The sequence below is a fragment of the Rhamphochromis longiceps genome, linkage group LG15 (assembly GCF_057381845.1).
Source record: "Rhamphochromis longiceps isolate RC_006_pf linkage group LG15, R_longiceps_female_GT1.1, whole genome shotgun sequence".
In the NCBI taxonomy this organism is placed as follows: Eukaryota; Metazoa; Chordata; class Actinopteri; order Cichliformes; family Cichlidae; genus Rhamphochromis; species Rhamphochromis longiceps.
Genome location: NC_140571.1, coordinates 5,400,438 through 5,414,608, shown reverse-complemented (window position 1 = coordinate 5,414,608; position 14,171 = coordinate 5,400,438). Strand labels below are relative to the sequence as shown.

General features: G+C 40.1%; 1 protein-coding gene across 1 annotated transcript in view; it reads left to right on the top strand.

Annotated features, from left to right (window-relative positions):
- LOC146651871 (MAM domain-containing glycosylphosphatidylinositol anchor protein 2) overlaps window positions 1–14,171 on the top strand; it is a 200,936-nt gene that overhangs the window by 141,031 nt on the left and 45,734 nt on the right. The window contains exon 10 of the mRNA XM_085382565.1: window positions 9,736–10,008. Coding sequence (XP_085238691.1) covers window positions 9,736–10,008 — 273 coding nt within the window. The remainder of the gene's footprint in view (window positions 1–9,735; window positions 10,009–14,171) is intronic.

Here is a 14,171-nt window from a genome sequence, read left to right as displayed (position 1 = left end):
CAAAGGTGTATTTTACCACTGTAATGAAAAAAAATTACAAATATCTAAATCCTTGTTTGTAATAATAATAAAAATGCCAAAACTGTTACAGTGCAATCATAAAGCTATCTCATAAGTAAAACAATTAATATACACGCGACAGGCAATGTGTGGCCCAAGAAATCACATAGAAGTTTTTTTGAATGCAGCACTTGCTTTATGACCAATTTCACCTGGCTACAGTCAGCAACCTCCAGGAACACTCACTAACCACATATACACATGTATGACTAGTTGATGAGCTGTCTGGGATGACCGATGATCTCAAGGCAAGACCCAGGGTTCTAGAGTAGGCCCCAGTTAAGTCCAATATGATAAAGATGTTAAAAAATACATTAAAAGCTTTGCCAATATTTTTAACATAACAAGCGGAAGTTCTATAACCTCTGAATGACCCCATCTCAGAGTCGAGGTCAGTATCACACATGCTTTCAGGCAGTATTTCTCACCTCTGACATCCAACCATGAAAGGTCATCTCTTATCACAAGCTGCTGCTGCTTTCTCCCCTCTGTATGTGCAACTGTGGCAGAGGGGTCACTTGCAGAGAGTGACTGTTGTTAGGGACACTCAGATGGAGAAGACATGCCTCAAGAGGCAAGGAGGGGGAAACCGAGACTCCGAGACCTCAGCTTAAAGACACTCATGCCTTTAAATCTACTCCTTCTCAAACATGGATTTGCCTTGGCATGGAGTTGCGTCATCGACACACGCAGTATGAGACTCGCAGTGAAGCGCATCAATTCACTCCAGATAATTCTATCTGTTCCTTTCAACACAATTTATTCTGAGAATGCAATTATCTCTCATTATCTAGTATTATTTTAATAAAGTACCTCTCTGATGCTACAGTTCTTGATGTCATACAACACTTTCATCTGTTCTCCATCTTCAAAGGAGAACACATAATGAAGAGACTTATTAGGGCTTCGGTATTGATAAATCAATCTGCCATGTTCCTGCTTCAGAGCTAGTTCTGTTTGTCAGTCTTTTTACTTATTAATAGTTGGCATCAAAGCCTAAGTTTCAAAAGCACAAACAATCTGCATTTGAACTGTTGGATTGCTTTGACACACTTTGAGCATATTGGGGAAACGCGTCCACCCTGTGTACACCTCAGTGCACGCTGTGGATTGCATTTGCCAAATACATGGACCTTTGATCGTCTTTCTCCACTTAAGAATTTACTTTATTAACACGGTCTGGCCCGGCTTTTGTTGTTTCCTCCATACGCCTGTCGGTATGCCCCCTCCCTTCTTTCACTTGGCCTGTCTCATGGTGTGTAAGCACAAGCCAATCCCTCTGAGATGCTTTTCTCGCCTGCATTTCCAGGTCCCAGCGTGAGCCACCCGCCTTTGGTGGTGAGCCATGTGCAAAGCCGCGTTTAGTAACTTGATCAAGGGACCGAGGTAAAGTCCTCTGAAGCAAAGAGCATTAGAGGCGTGAAGAAATGACTCTGGCAAGTCAACAGCTTTGATATGTAAAAACCTGCATCTGTTGGCTGGCAGAGGCGACGCCAGGAGGAGAGGTAGAGGGAATGGAAGACGTTTGCCTTTAGAGTCGACGCTCTAATAGAATTGCAAACGCCAAATCCCAAGCTGTGACACCCTAATGTTCTTAGTCAAACTGACTTGGCATGGTCCAGGGACTTGAGAGAGAGGAAGTGAAGAAGCAAAAAGAAATGGAAAACGAAGAGGTATAGAGTGGTCTTCTGTCCTAGATACCACTGTCTGTCAGAGTGAGTTATCAAGTTCTACTTCGGCCCAGATGCACAGGAATCTTTTATACAGGCTTCCCTTCTGTTGCTCCTTGCGTTGCCCATGACACCTGCCTGATGCAACCGTGCAGTAGTCCCCTTGAGCAAGCACCTGACTATCTGACACACATCAAAAAGACACAGTGGGATAAAGAAGTTACAGCCTGGGCAAAAGTAATGAGCAGAATTACACGATTATTGTTTTTAATTAATTTTCCTTTCTGCATCAAGAAGGGCTGCAATGCCGGCCCCTGAGGCCCACTCTAATGTGAATCATTTTAGAGCGACTCACATTAGCCTAACGTCAACTTAACACCAGCAGATTAATCTTTTACATTACAGCAGTGCTCACACCACGCATTTGGGGATGAAATTTTAATAACCCTTTTTGTGGAACAATATTGAATTGATCAGGCGCATCGAATCCGCACCAGAAAAGGTCAGTGAATATGTAGGTTGTAAACAGAAGCCTGTGCACGGCTTTGACAGAATAATTTATAACTTGGTTACTGAGTGAGCTAAACCTATTAGTGGATCACCAGGCCACTCGTCACGCTAAAAAATCTACATTGATTATCATTAATTGTATATTTAGGTTCATAAATTATCCCTATGTTTTAATAACAATATGCTAATGCAGATGGTGCGCAAGTTCATTTTTTGATTGCAGCGGCTGTAGCATGAGGGAAGTAAGGCGTACTGATGCAGAGAAGCGTCCCCTACATTATTCAACACAGAGGCTCATTATAAATCAGGGTTATCATTTTATATTCCATATATATCTGTTTGACTTCCTAATGAATGCTTTTTTGCTCCATCAAGACTTCATATTGAAGCATGCTATGCTACAAAGGTTATTCTCCCACAAGAACGCTTTTCGTTGCATCTGAGCCCAAGGCTTTTGTTTTGCTTTTATACGCCCACGTACAGCTGCTGAAGTTGTATAAAATGTCACATTTTTCTGAATTGAACGCTGGTATGTCACATGTAAGTTCAAACAATAAATGTAGGGAGGTATCTACTCCACTACTGTAAGTAAATATTCTGCTTTTAACATCGCAAACATCTATATCAATGAAGGATAACAATACATTTTAACCTTTCTGGAAACTGGCTCCTTACAAAAAATGGTGTTTGAACAGATTCAGCAACTTTTTTTTCCACATTTTCAGTGTTGAAATCTTTTCAACACATTGCCTTTCTAATCTCTCAGATACTGTTATTTAAATCACTGCCTATGGAGATCAAATATGATGTGTTATATGAAAGCAAAGACTTAATCTAATGACCTAAAACTAATCCAATGTATAAGGCATTTGTTTTTTACCCATTTTTTCCCCTGCACTGGTTAAAAAAAAAACAAAAAACAAAAAAACTATATCATATAACTATATCATCATGGCATAATTCCAGTATGCCCTTGATCTTCAAACATGTTAGCTTTCACTAGAATAGCATGTTTACTAGTCATTATCTTCTCCCCGTGGCTACGGTCCCAGTCACACAGGCCCAGAAGTCAATCAGCAACCACCTGATAACGACAAGTCGCAAGGGGGAAATTACCCAACTGGTTGGCAAGTGTTTGCTGAATGTTAATAGAAGTTGCTGTGAAATTAATTACTGAAGCCCCTGCATGGCTGAGCTTTAGCAGTCAGGCCTAGTGACGTCATAGTAAGGAAAAATGTGTACATATTAGAGTTGACTAGCAGTTGCCAGGTAAAATTGCTGCACGAAAAACCTCCTTGCAAATGCTTTGGACACCAGCAAATTACCGTTTGTGACTCGTGATAGGTACCTATTTAAAATAGGACAGAGCCGTAGGCGCACAGTCAGTTAAAAAGGGTTTTACTTTCAATACAAAATAAAAGTAACAGTATAACAGCAGCACCTAAAAACAATTAAAAACTTTACTTTAATAAAAACGATAAAACTGTATGATTGTAGGATAAGCGCTGCGGGGAACCGTTTAAGAACAAATCGAGGTTAAAAAGGGACGGCAACTCACACATAACCCCAAATGGGAAAGACACTATAGAAAAAGGCAAATTTTCAGTGCCGTCTTCACTCAGGCCCACCGCTGTGCATGCAAAAGCGGCGAGACAAAAAAAGGATTTGCTTTCCACGCAGCGCCTTCACCGTCTGCGACAATAATATATATATATATATATATATATATATATATATATATATATATATATATATTAAAAAGGTTAAAACACTAAAAGAATCAATATCTGTGGTGCCTACTGATACAGAAAAATAAAACAAGAAACAAACATGATCGACAGGCGCAGCAGTCAGTCTGTCGAATTACACCAGGTTAAAACAGTTTAAAATTCAGTGACGTGTCGGGTCCTTTGCCCGCAGCCAGAAATCCACTTGGCAAAGCAGCAGCTCTGTACTCTGTCCACAAGTTTGCGTCACACCCTAATAAATGTGGGTCAGTGGCGGTGAAGTCCACTACTCTCACAGGAACGCAATGTTTCCCACCATTCTAACAGAAGTTTAGTGGGACCCGCATCAGGCTTTTATAGAAAGGAATTAAAAACACCAACTTGCCCAGCTTGGACCAAGCACTCACAGCTTCAGGTTCGCTAGAGGATAGCTAATTGCCCACACCTGATCTTATGAAGGGGCAAAGACCAGCTCCGCCCTTGAGGGGCGGTTCCCAGACTCAGGTCTCACCTGTCACATTCAGTTGCTAATGGTTTGCATTTGCAGTGAATGTGCAGCACAAACTGGAAATTGAGAATGTTCTCCTTTAAATTACAAGTTGTGCTTATCAATCATTCTCCGTTTCCAGTTTGCATTCCACTTTATTAAGTCTTACTGCCAACCAGCTGGAAGTTAGCAAGTGTTTACGGGTATTTCTATCTGCATGTTGCATGCAAAAATTTTTTAACCAAGGCATCACAAGGAATCTTTTAGGGTAACACCTCTTTGGGACTGATTTCACCTAGCCAGCAACCCCCAACAATGACTCACCAATTCGATAATACATATTTATCCCTGGTGACCAAATATTGCCAGAACGCTGCCAGCTGGTATCTAGTCCTGTGTGACTGGGGCCTAACATATCAGTAATATCTGAGCAGTTAGCGCTTGCGATGTCACATAATCCTCTTCTGGTTTGTCTAGTTTGTCTATGCTTAAATTGCAATAAATTTAGATGTGCTATTAAGACCTATATTAGTAGCATAATGAGAGCACAACAGTGGTGTGTGTGTGTGTGTGTGTGTGTGTGTGTGTGTGTGTGTGTGTGTGTGTGTGTGTGTGTGTGTGTGTGTGTGTGTGTGTGCGTGTTAACCCAAGTAAACACAAAATGCAGTTTCAAAATTGTGACAACTGGCAATGAATCTTTTACAGCACTGTGGAGAAATTTTGGCCCACTTATCCATGCAGAATTGCTGTAATTCAGCCGCATCAGAGGGTTTTAGAGCATGAACTGCCTTTTTAGGGTCATGCCACAGCATCTCAATCAGATTCAGGTCAGGACTTTGAATAGGCCACTCCAAAGTCTTCATTTTGTTTTTCGTAAGCCATTCAGAGGTGGTCTTCCTGTTGTGTTTTGGATCCTTGTCCTGGTACAGAACCCGAGTGTGCTTCAGCTTGAGGTCACAGACAGATGGCCGAACATTCTCCTTCAAGATGTTTTGGTAGGCGCCAAAATTCATGGCTCCATTTACCACGGCAAGTCTTCCAGGTCCCGAGACAGCTAAACAGACCCAGACCATCACATTACCACCACCATATTTTACTGCTGGTATGATGTTCCTTTTCCAGGTGTAACAGCACTCAAACCTTCCAGAAAGTTCAGCTTTTGTCTCCTCAGTCCACAGAATATTTTCCTAAAGGTTTCTGGGATCATCAAGATGTTTTTTTGGCAAATGTGAGACATTTTTGGTCAGCAGTGTTTTTCTCCTTCAATTCTTCTCTTGCTCAGTCTCTTTCTTATTGTTGAATCATGAACTCTGGCCTTAACGGAGACATGTGAAGCCTGCAGTGCTTTAATGTTGTTATGGGTTCTTTCGTGACCTCCTGGATGAGTTGTTGATGTGCTCTTGGAGTAATTTTGGTAGGCTGGTCACTCCTGGGAAGTTTCACCACTATTCGAAGTTTTTCTCAATTTGTGGATAATGGCTCTCGCTGTGGTTCACTGGAGTTCCAAAGTCTTAGAAATGCTTTGTAACCTTTTCCAGACTGATGGCTGTCAGTGACTTTGTTTCTCAGGTGATCCTTTAGGTCATAGCACGATGTGTTGCTTTTTGAGCTCTTTTCGCCTGCTTCACTTTGTCAGACAGGTTCTATTTGAGTAATTTCTTTATTCAACAGGTCTGCCAGTAATCAAGCCTGAGCATGTTTAGTGAAACTGAATTCAGCTTTTCATAAAATGTGGTTACAGTTACTTCATGTTTTAACAACAGGGGCAATTACTTTTTCACAAAGGGCGAGGTAAGTCTGGATAACATTTAACCTTTAATCGAAGAAATCAGCATTTAAAAACTGCATTTTGAATTTACTTGGGTTATCTTTGTCTAATATCTAAAATTTGTGTGGTGATCTGAAACATGGTGTGTTTGTATGACAAATATGAAAAACTAGGAAATCAAGTAAAGGGGCAGACACTTTTTTACACCACGCTATATGTACCTCAGTAGCAGAGAGGGCACTCTGCATTTTAACATTTTTCCCTATTTTTGATCTCGCATAATGTAGATTTCCACAACTTTTTTTCACTGACTTTGGTCAACCTATCAAGACTGAGAAGCAACAGCTCCTTTTTTATTGGGGGTAAAATCATGAAACGTTGAGTTTTGGTGATGGTCTTAACTATTTTTACATTGAACACCCGAGAATTAGATGTTAGTATGCAGATACAAATCAGATAATACCAACATAACTGTGGTTTTATCTCAGGTTAATAGTGCAGTGAAAATTAACACTATACACCATTCACTTTAGCAACCAAGTCAATATCTTTTTACCTTTCCTGTACTGAAAACCATTTTTTTATTTGTTTGTGCTGGTCATTCATTATTGGAGAATCCATAATGTTTTTAATATCTACTTTTTGGGGGGAGGAACTTAGACTAATAATGTCACAGATTTTGTCTGGGGCATTCCTTATGCTGCCTTTTTTTGTTTTCTTTGAAGTACATTTTTAAAACTCACGTTGCCTCATTTAATTAAAATTTTGAATGAAAGATTTGTAATTGTATCATTGTATGGGTACTTTAACTTTATGTAAAATGGCTGCCCTGAGGAATTACTGTCAGACAAGAAAATAGATGAAAGAAAAATAGGGACCAAATAAACGTCTGACACTTCCCCACTCAAAACAGGCAGAAGAAAAATGGAATCCATTTTGATTGAAGCTCAAGTTTATTGTTAACCAGTCAAGCGGACACTATTTCAGAAACGTAGGTGGACACAATACACCTCAGCTTTCCATGCACAAAACAAACATGCACACCTCTTCCTCTCGGTACACGTGAGTCTTTATTCAGGCCTCCTCCCTGTAGATGTCCGTGCTCATGGACCATGGGGACAAGACCTGAGCGCTCCTAAATGTTGTTTTTCTCCACATTACTGTCAAGGTACCCACTAGTGACTGATGATGGATTGCACTTCAGCTAGCGCTCAGGGTTTTCCCCGAGCCTGCGACTTACTGCAACTCTGAGCACACGTCACCCTCACTGCTACGCTAACCATGGCGAGCACTGCTCAGGGAATATCACAAAGGACCTTTCTGCTCCTTTCTCCTCGAGTTCGCCGGGCAGCTGTTTCACAGGAAATGCACAGGGGGTGATGAGGCATGTGCCCTTGTTTAAAGGATGTTTTGGTTATATAAGAGATTTTCCCTTTTCTTTTTTCTTTATTTGCTGCATCTTCATTTGTCTCTCTGTGTGAGTGGAACTGCACTTACTGCAATTTGGTCTAGTGCCACTCAGGGAGGCTGCGGAGCTAACTGTGATTCACTGCACCACACAAACCTACAATTTTAATGTGATAAGTAGAATTCCAGACCTTTTTTGGAGTCAGAGATAAGCCTTTTGGGTTTGGGTAAAAGCCCAGGCAATGCTCAATTGAAGAAGGAACTGATTGCTGTTTCATTCAGAGGTGGTGAAAACCACTTTACTCTCCGTGAACAAAATCAGGTGAAGGAGACAAACTTGTATCTCTATTTCCATTAAGTCCAAACCTCTTGAAAGATCTGTGTTTACTCTTCCCATCACCTAGTGTTATGAGGTTTTTTTGGTTATTTTTACATTTCAGCCACTCATTATCTGATCTAATGGTGTGTCATTAATCATTGTGGCTCATGAGTGAATAGCAGGATGCTGTGTGTTGAGAGATAATTAGCACTGAGGGCAAGAATGGAAAATCCCACTTTGGACCGTTTTATGCCAGTGTATTATTTTGCATTCACTATGATGTTTACATCCCACGTTTCCCTGTACACTTGACTGGCCTCGTAGACGTGCCCCTGCTCTAAGATCCTGGGGTGAAGCAAACTCAATTAAGTGCAAAAGTGGAGAAAAAAAGGTTCTGCTGAAAACACATTCAACGTTCAAACCGTCAAAATAAAGCCTCAGAATTTTGCGAATCCTATGAAAAAAAAAATGGCTGATTAAGGTTGTGGATAATGACGTTAATACTGTTATCAAATTATATCCTGTAAATTTTAATACACTGTTCATTTAATTGCATTCCCCTATCAAATATGGAAGGCTCAGTAATTAGATTATATTACCGAGTGTGAATAATGTCGAAGATTATGCTGCAGATTACAGTTTCAATCAGGTAATCAGTGATCTGTAACAGACTACATTTTGAAAAACAGCAAACCTTGGCTATAGCTACCGCCTCTCCTTTACTCCATCAGGAATTATGCAAATTTCAGGCAATTAAGGGGCTCCATGTCATTCTGTCTCTGCTCCTCCAGATTCTTGTTGTTTTTCAAGCCCCGTCGTGACTTTTGTCAAGCATCTGTATGAGCGTGTCAGGAGCAGAGACGCTTAAAATGGGGAAATTATTCATAACCTTTTCAGTGCTTCCACACACAAGTGCTTACACCCATTTTGTTCATCCAAAAAACCCTCCACACGTGTCACCGTGCACACAGTCTGGCAAAACATTTGCAAAACATCACCCACACATATTAAACTTTTGCAGATTCAAGTTCGGGGTTGCAGCAAGGTCGTTTAGCTCCTGACTTCGCTTACTGAAACGTGGCTAAATTATTTACCACTGTGTACTCTGTGTTGGGGGGGATGAGGTAAAGCCTGTCAGTTACTCAAATAAGTTATTAATTTTACTTTCTGAAAGTTTCAGGTGTATTTTATCATCCAGATAACCAATTTTCTGTGAAGTTCAACTGGTTTTTGTTTCAAAAGTTGTCCCAGTCGTTTTGCAAAATTGATCTTCTGGCAGCTATTACCGGTCTCTCCACAATTGTTTTCATTTTTCATCTGTTGGTGAAGTGTATTGAATTTGCAGTTTAGTTTGTTTTCTACAGTTTGCTTAAATATCACCTTTTTCTCTCTCTCTGCGCTGCTTCACTTGCTACATTCATATTATAATACCTGGGGTTTTTTTCTAATTAAAAAAAAAAACATCTTTTCAGCTTTGTCATTTGTAGATCCTCAGTGAACATCAACTACATCGCTTGAAATCATTGTGCACGTGTTTTTACATTTTAATAAATGTCCTGGTTTGTGTTTTTAAATATGCAAGGTTATATTCATGTCATATGTATCACCTTTTCTTTATTCCAGGTGTTTGTCCTTGCTCTCACTTTGGTGCCCTAACCTCACTCTTCTTGTCTTTATTCATCCAAAGTATTTTTCTTTTCTATTTTTTTTTTTTCCATCCTTGACACACTTTTCTGTCCTTGTCAAATATCTGTGAACTCTCCTGAGCTTTTGTGTCTCCTGCTCAGACCCTCCAACAGTGGAGCCTGTTTTCATGGAGATGCGTCAGGGTCTTGGAAGGCCTGTAGTGATGACCTGCAGAGTGCTGCGAGCCCACCCCTCCCGTGTGTTGCGCTTCGAGTGGCTTCTCTCTAACCGGCTGCTCCACGCGGGAGCTTTTGACACCCAGCGAGATGAGACAGAGTACACCATCCGCAGCCTAAATCGTGATGGCTGGGGCGAGTACACCTGTAATGTCATCAATGAGGCTGGAGCAGGCAAATGCACTTTCCAGGTTACAGGTAAAAAAAAAAAAAGTTTCCATTTCATTTCATATTTCCTTTTTTATTCTTCTAGAATCTTTTTCCGCTTGGTTTAGTTACTTTTCCTCTTTATGTTAGCTTTTCTACATTTGTTTGACACATGGTGAACGAACAATGATTTGTCACTGTGTCTAATATTGTTAGTATAGTTCCAGTACAAAATGTATACTGCATGCTTATCTGTGTAATGCATACTTTTACAGGGTAGCATTTTCTGAAATAGAAATTTACAACATTTAGCTCTGATGAATTAAACAGAAACTCATATTAACTACTTCCATTCGCAGTCCAGCCAGAACCAGATAGATGTAAAACACAAATTCAGAAATTCCTTTAAAAAAGTGCCATAGTTTCTGCTTCTTTATGTAACTAGAATAGAAGTAGTTGGTAAGCAGTTGGAGAGCAATTTAGAGACAGGTTCCTTCACACCAGGCGACCTGTGCAAAGATGTTGTTATTAAAAACTCAATGCAATCGGTGGGCAATGTCCACCAGTTGCATGGAGATTGCCATACTATTTTTAGTTTCGTGTGACCGAGCCATAACGTGGCATTACAATTAGTTTAGAAGCCGTGGATAAAAATTCTTGGTGGTCTTTTCCTTCCATTGTAGTCAAAGTGGAAACTTTTGAGTGTGGGTTTTTAACAGGTAATTTTGTCAGTGTTTTTTTTTTTTTACCTTTTCCCAGCATGTAGTCACACTTAAATAGTAAGCAGGAGTATGCAATGTGAGAAACAGCACAAGTCATTTTCAAAATGAAGACCCCTCACTTCACACAGAGGTAGACTTTTATTTCAGCTGAATAACTGCTATTGCCAGCAGATTGCATCAACTGTAGCTGGATAGCCACAGCTACTTTAGCTTCCTGACATGTACGAAAATGCTAGATGTCATTTTAATATTCCAGGCAAATATGGGCTATATATGCTAAACGGCTGAAGATTAATTCTTTTTGTTGGGATTTCAAGGAGTATGTTTCAATTTTAACATTACAAGGGGAAAAAAAGGTTTTTAGTTTTAGGATGCATATAAATGTGATCAAATCTCAGAGGAATACTGGTTAGAATTAGATACAAATCCAAGAGTTTCAGAAAACCTAAGTAAACAAAAAACTAACCTTTTATTAAGTTGTGTGTAGAAGTTGAAGGTATTTTTTTAAGATCCAGAAGGAACCAAACTGCAAAGCTAAAACCTCCAGGAATTAACAGGCTAGACACTAAGGAGGAGCATAGCGATGGTACACAGATACAGTGACAAAGACAAAAGAGAGCCAGGGCTGTATATTCTCACAAAGAGACACCAAGGGCCAATCAAGGGAAGTGAATACAGCTGTGTAAACCCAGACACAGGTGTACACAATCAAGACAATCAACAGATAGAAAGTATAATTCAAAAGAAGGCACAAGAGAGCAAGTAACAAAAAAATAAATAAACAGAAAATTCAGTCCACATGATACACAGAACATTGCAGATGCTAGAAGAGTAAACCAATATACAAAGAAAACACAAGTAATGAAAGGTAAATAACAATCTCTATAAATACTAACCAATAACTATCATTTTAAAAACAAAAGAAAAAACCCTCAAAATACTGGAGTAATTTATGTTAACAAACAGGAATCAAAGCACAACCTTACATTAGTCAAAAACAAGGAGCAATAATGAAGCCCAACCAATAACAGCAAATCATAAACAAACTGAAATCCTACACTACTGCAGTTTAAATGATGTTGCTGAGCTAAAGATTTCCCTCATCTGAAGCAAGAGGATGTAGCTGACATTAAGCTACTCTTTCCACACCTGCTTTCTTTGCCAGAAGTATTCACTCGTCTGCCTTTACATGCATATGAATCTACCCTTTGTAGATATAACACCTTCATCTATCTGGAAAGGCTTTCCACAAGCTTTAGGGGTGTGTTTGTGAGAATTTTTTAACCATTATTCTAGAAGTGCATTTGTGAGGTCAGACACTGATGCTGGATCAGAAGGTAAGGCTCACAGTCTCCACTCTAATTTGTCCCAAAAGTTGTTAATCAGTTTGAGCTCAATACTCTGTGCAGGCCAGTCAAGTTCTTCCACACCAGTGAAGTTCTTCCACACTTATCCATGTCTTTAAGAACCTTTCTTTGTGTACTCATGTTGGAACAGTAAGGGGTGCGCAAGGAAATTTCACAACTGTATTTGTTGTGCATGTGGCATCCCATCGAAACTACGCTAGAATTCGCTGAGTGACCTGAGAGCGACCCACTTTTTCACAAATATTTTTAGAACCAGTTTGCTAGCCATTTGATTTTATACACCAGTAGCCATGCAGGAACAACTGAATTCAATTATTTAAATAGGTGAATGAATACTTTTGGAAATACAGTATAGTATCACATGCTAGTTAGCCAGTAAAGTTGGCTAATAGCAGCAGTGTTAAAGTTTGTCTTTCTCGTGGCTAAAAAGAACAAGATTATTGCCCAGCTCTGTATCCCAGAAATATTTTTTTACTAGGAGCCCTCCTGCTTACTGTTTCAACATGTAGAGAAATTTCAAGCTACACAGACCTCAAATGACCAGCGCTATAGTTGCTAAACTAGGAGTAGCTAAGCTAGGAGCGATTTTGTGTTTGTTTGTTTTTTCTTTTTTCTTTTGTTTCTTTTTTAATGGTCATTTATCTTAAGTTACTTACTTCCACTCTTTCTCTCTCACAGAAACATAACTCCATACTGGTATTAGTGCTATAAGCCTGTCACTGTGTTTGATCCAGATAGCTGCATTTAATAACAGTCATTTAGCCTTTATTCTTTTACCATACGTTGGCATGTCAACAGAAGATTTTTTTAGTACGCTATTCAATTGATAATTAAAGGGTTGTTTTGACAGATGCAATTGGCTGAACAAAAAGCTTAGAAGGCCTTGTCTCATATTGTTTTGGGGTGTGTGTCTGCCTCTTTATATGATAGACAATTTATATAAAGAAGACTAAAGGGAAAGATAAATCATAGATTGCTGATCTGAATTAGGCATGTCCATTATGTCAGGTCTTTCTTTTACCTTCTTTCATCTGTTTTTGTTACATTATTTCCCTCCATTGTGAGATCCATATGATCGTCTCCCAGTCTTTTGTTATGACAGGACAAAATTAGTTTGGCTACACTGAGAGTCCTCAGGAACTTTGGCCAAGGTTTCAATCCCCCAGACCTCCTATTAGAGACAGGAGCTGCAGGGTCACAGGAGGAGTATTTGTCACTTTGATCCTCTGGCACTTAGGTCGCTCTTCTCTTTGATAGTGTCTATTTCTCTCTATCTCTTTCTGCGTTCTAATCATACCTTGGCTGCACTTGATTTTTTTTATAGCCTTTAGTTCTCTCTGTGTCCATTTTCTTTTCCACATTCTTCATCTTTCTCATTTTCAAACCCCACTCTCTCATCCTCCTTTCCAGCTTGACCCCCCCCCCCCCCACACACACACACACACACACACACACACACACAGTGCGTGCCATAAATCCCCTTCCTGGGGAAACAGGTAGAACAGAGAGACAGAAGCAGCTAGTTCCCTCCAGCCATTTGTTTTTCTCAGCAGGGCTGGGGTTTTGCCTTCTATTGCTCATGCTCCCTCCCTCTTCCTACTTCCACTCCCTTTCATCCTCTATCCCTCCTTCCCTCCCTCGCCCTCTATTGCTCCATTCCTCCCGCCCAGTGCTCCAGATTCCCACCATCTGGACTCAGTGGTTGCCAAAGGTATGGAGGCTCTTTTAGTAACTCCCTGAGTACAGGAGTATGGTGCAGAAAATCCACTTTGGTTCATTGCATCATCTATGAAACCTGCCATGCCTCAGTCTCCTAATTCCAGCTCTCGATAGTTAAAATTTTTAATTTTATTCTAAAACTAAAATGCCATGAAATCAGGCAATACCCTGCAGTAGAAGAAGTGCATATCATCTCCCGTCTGCGACTTGTAAGACTGTTTCTCGACAAGACTTGCAAAATATTGGTGTAGCTCATGTAATTAGATGGCACCTCGGTTTAAACTCACTTTACCAAGACAGGTAGACAAGCCAGTAGACGTTCTCCCATCGCTCTATGTCTGACGTCTTCTCAGGCTGTGCTAGCGTGTGAAAAGTATGATTTGGGAGTTTTGGCCCACAGTCCTTG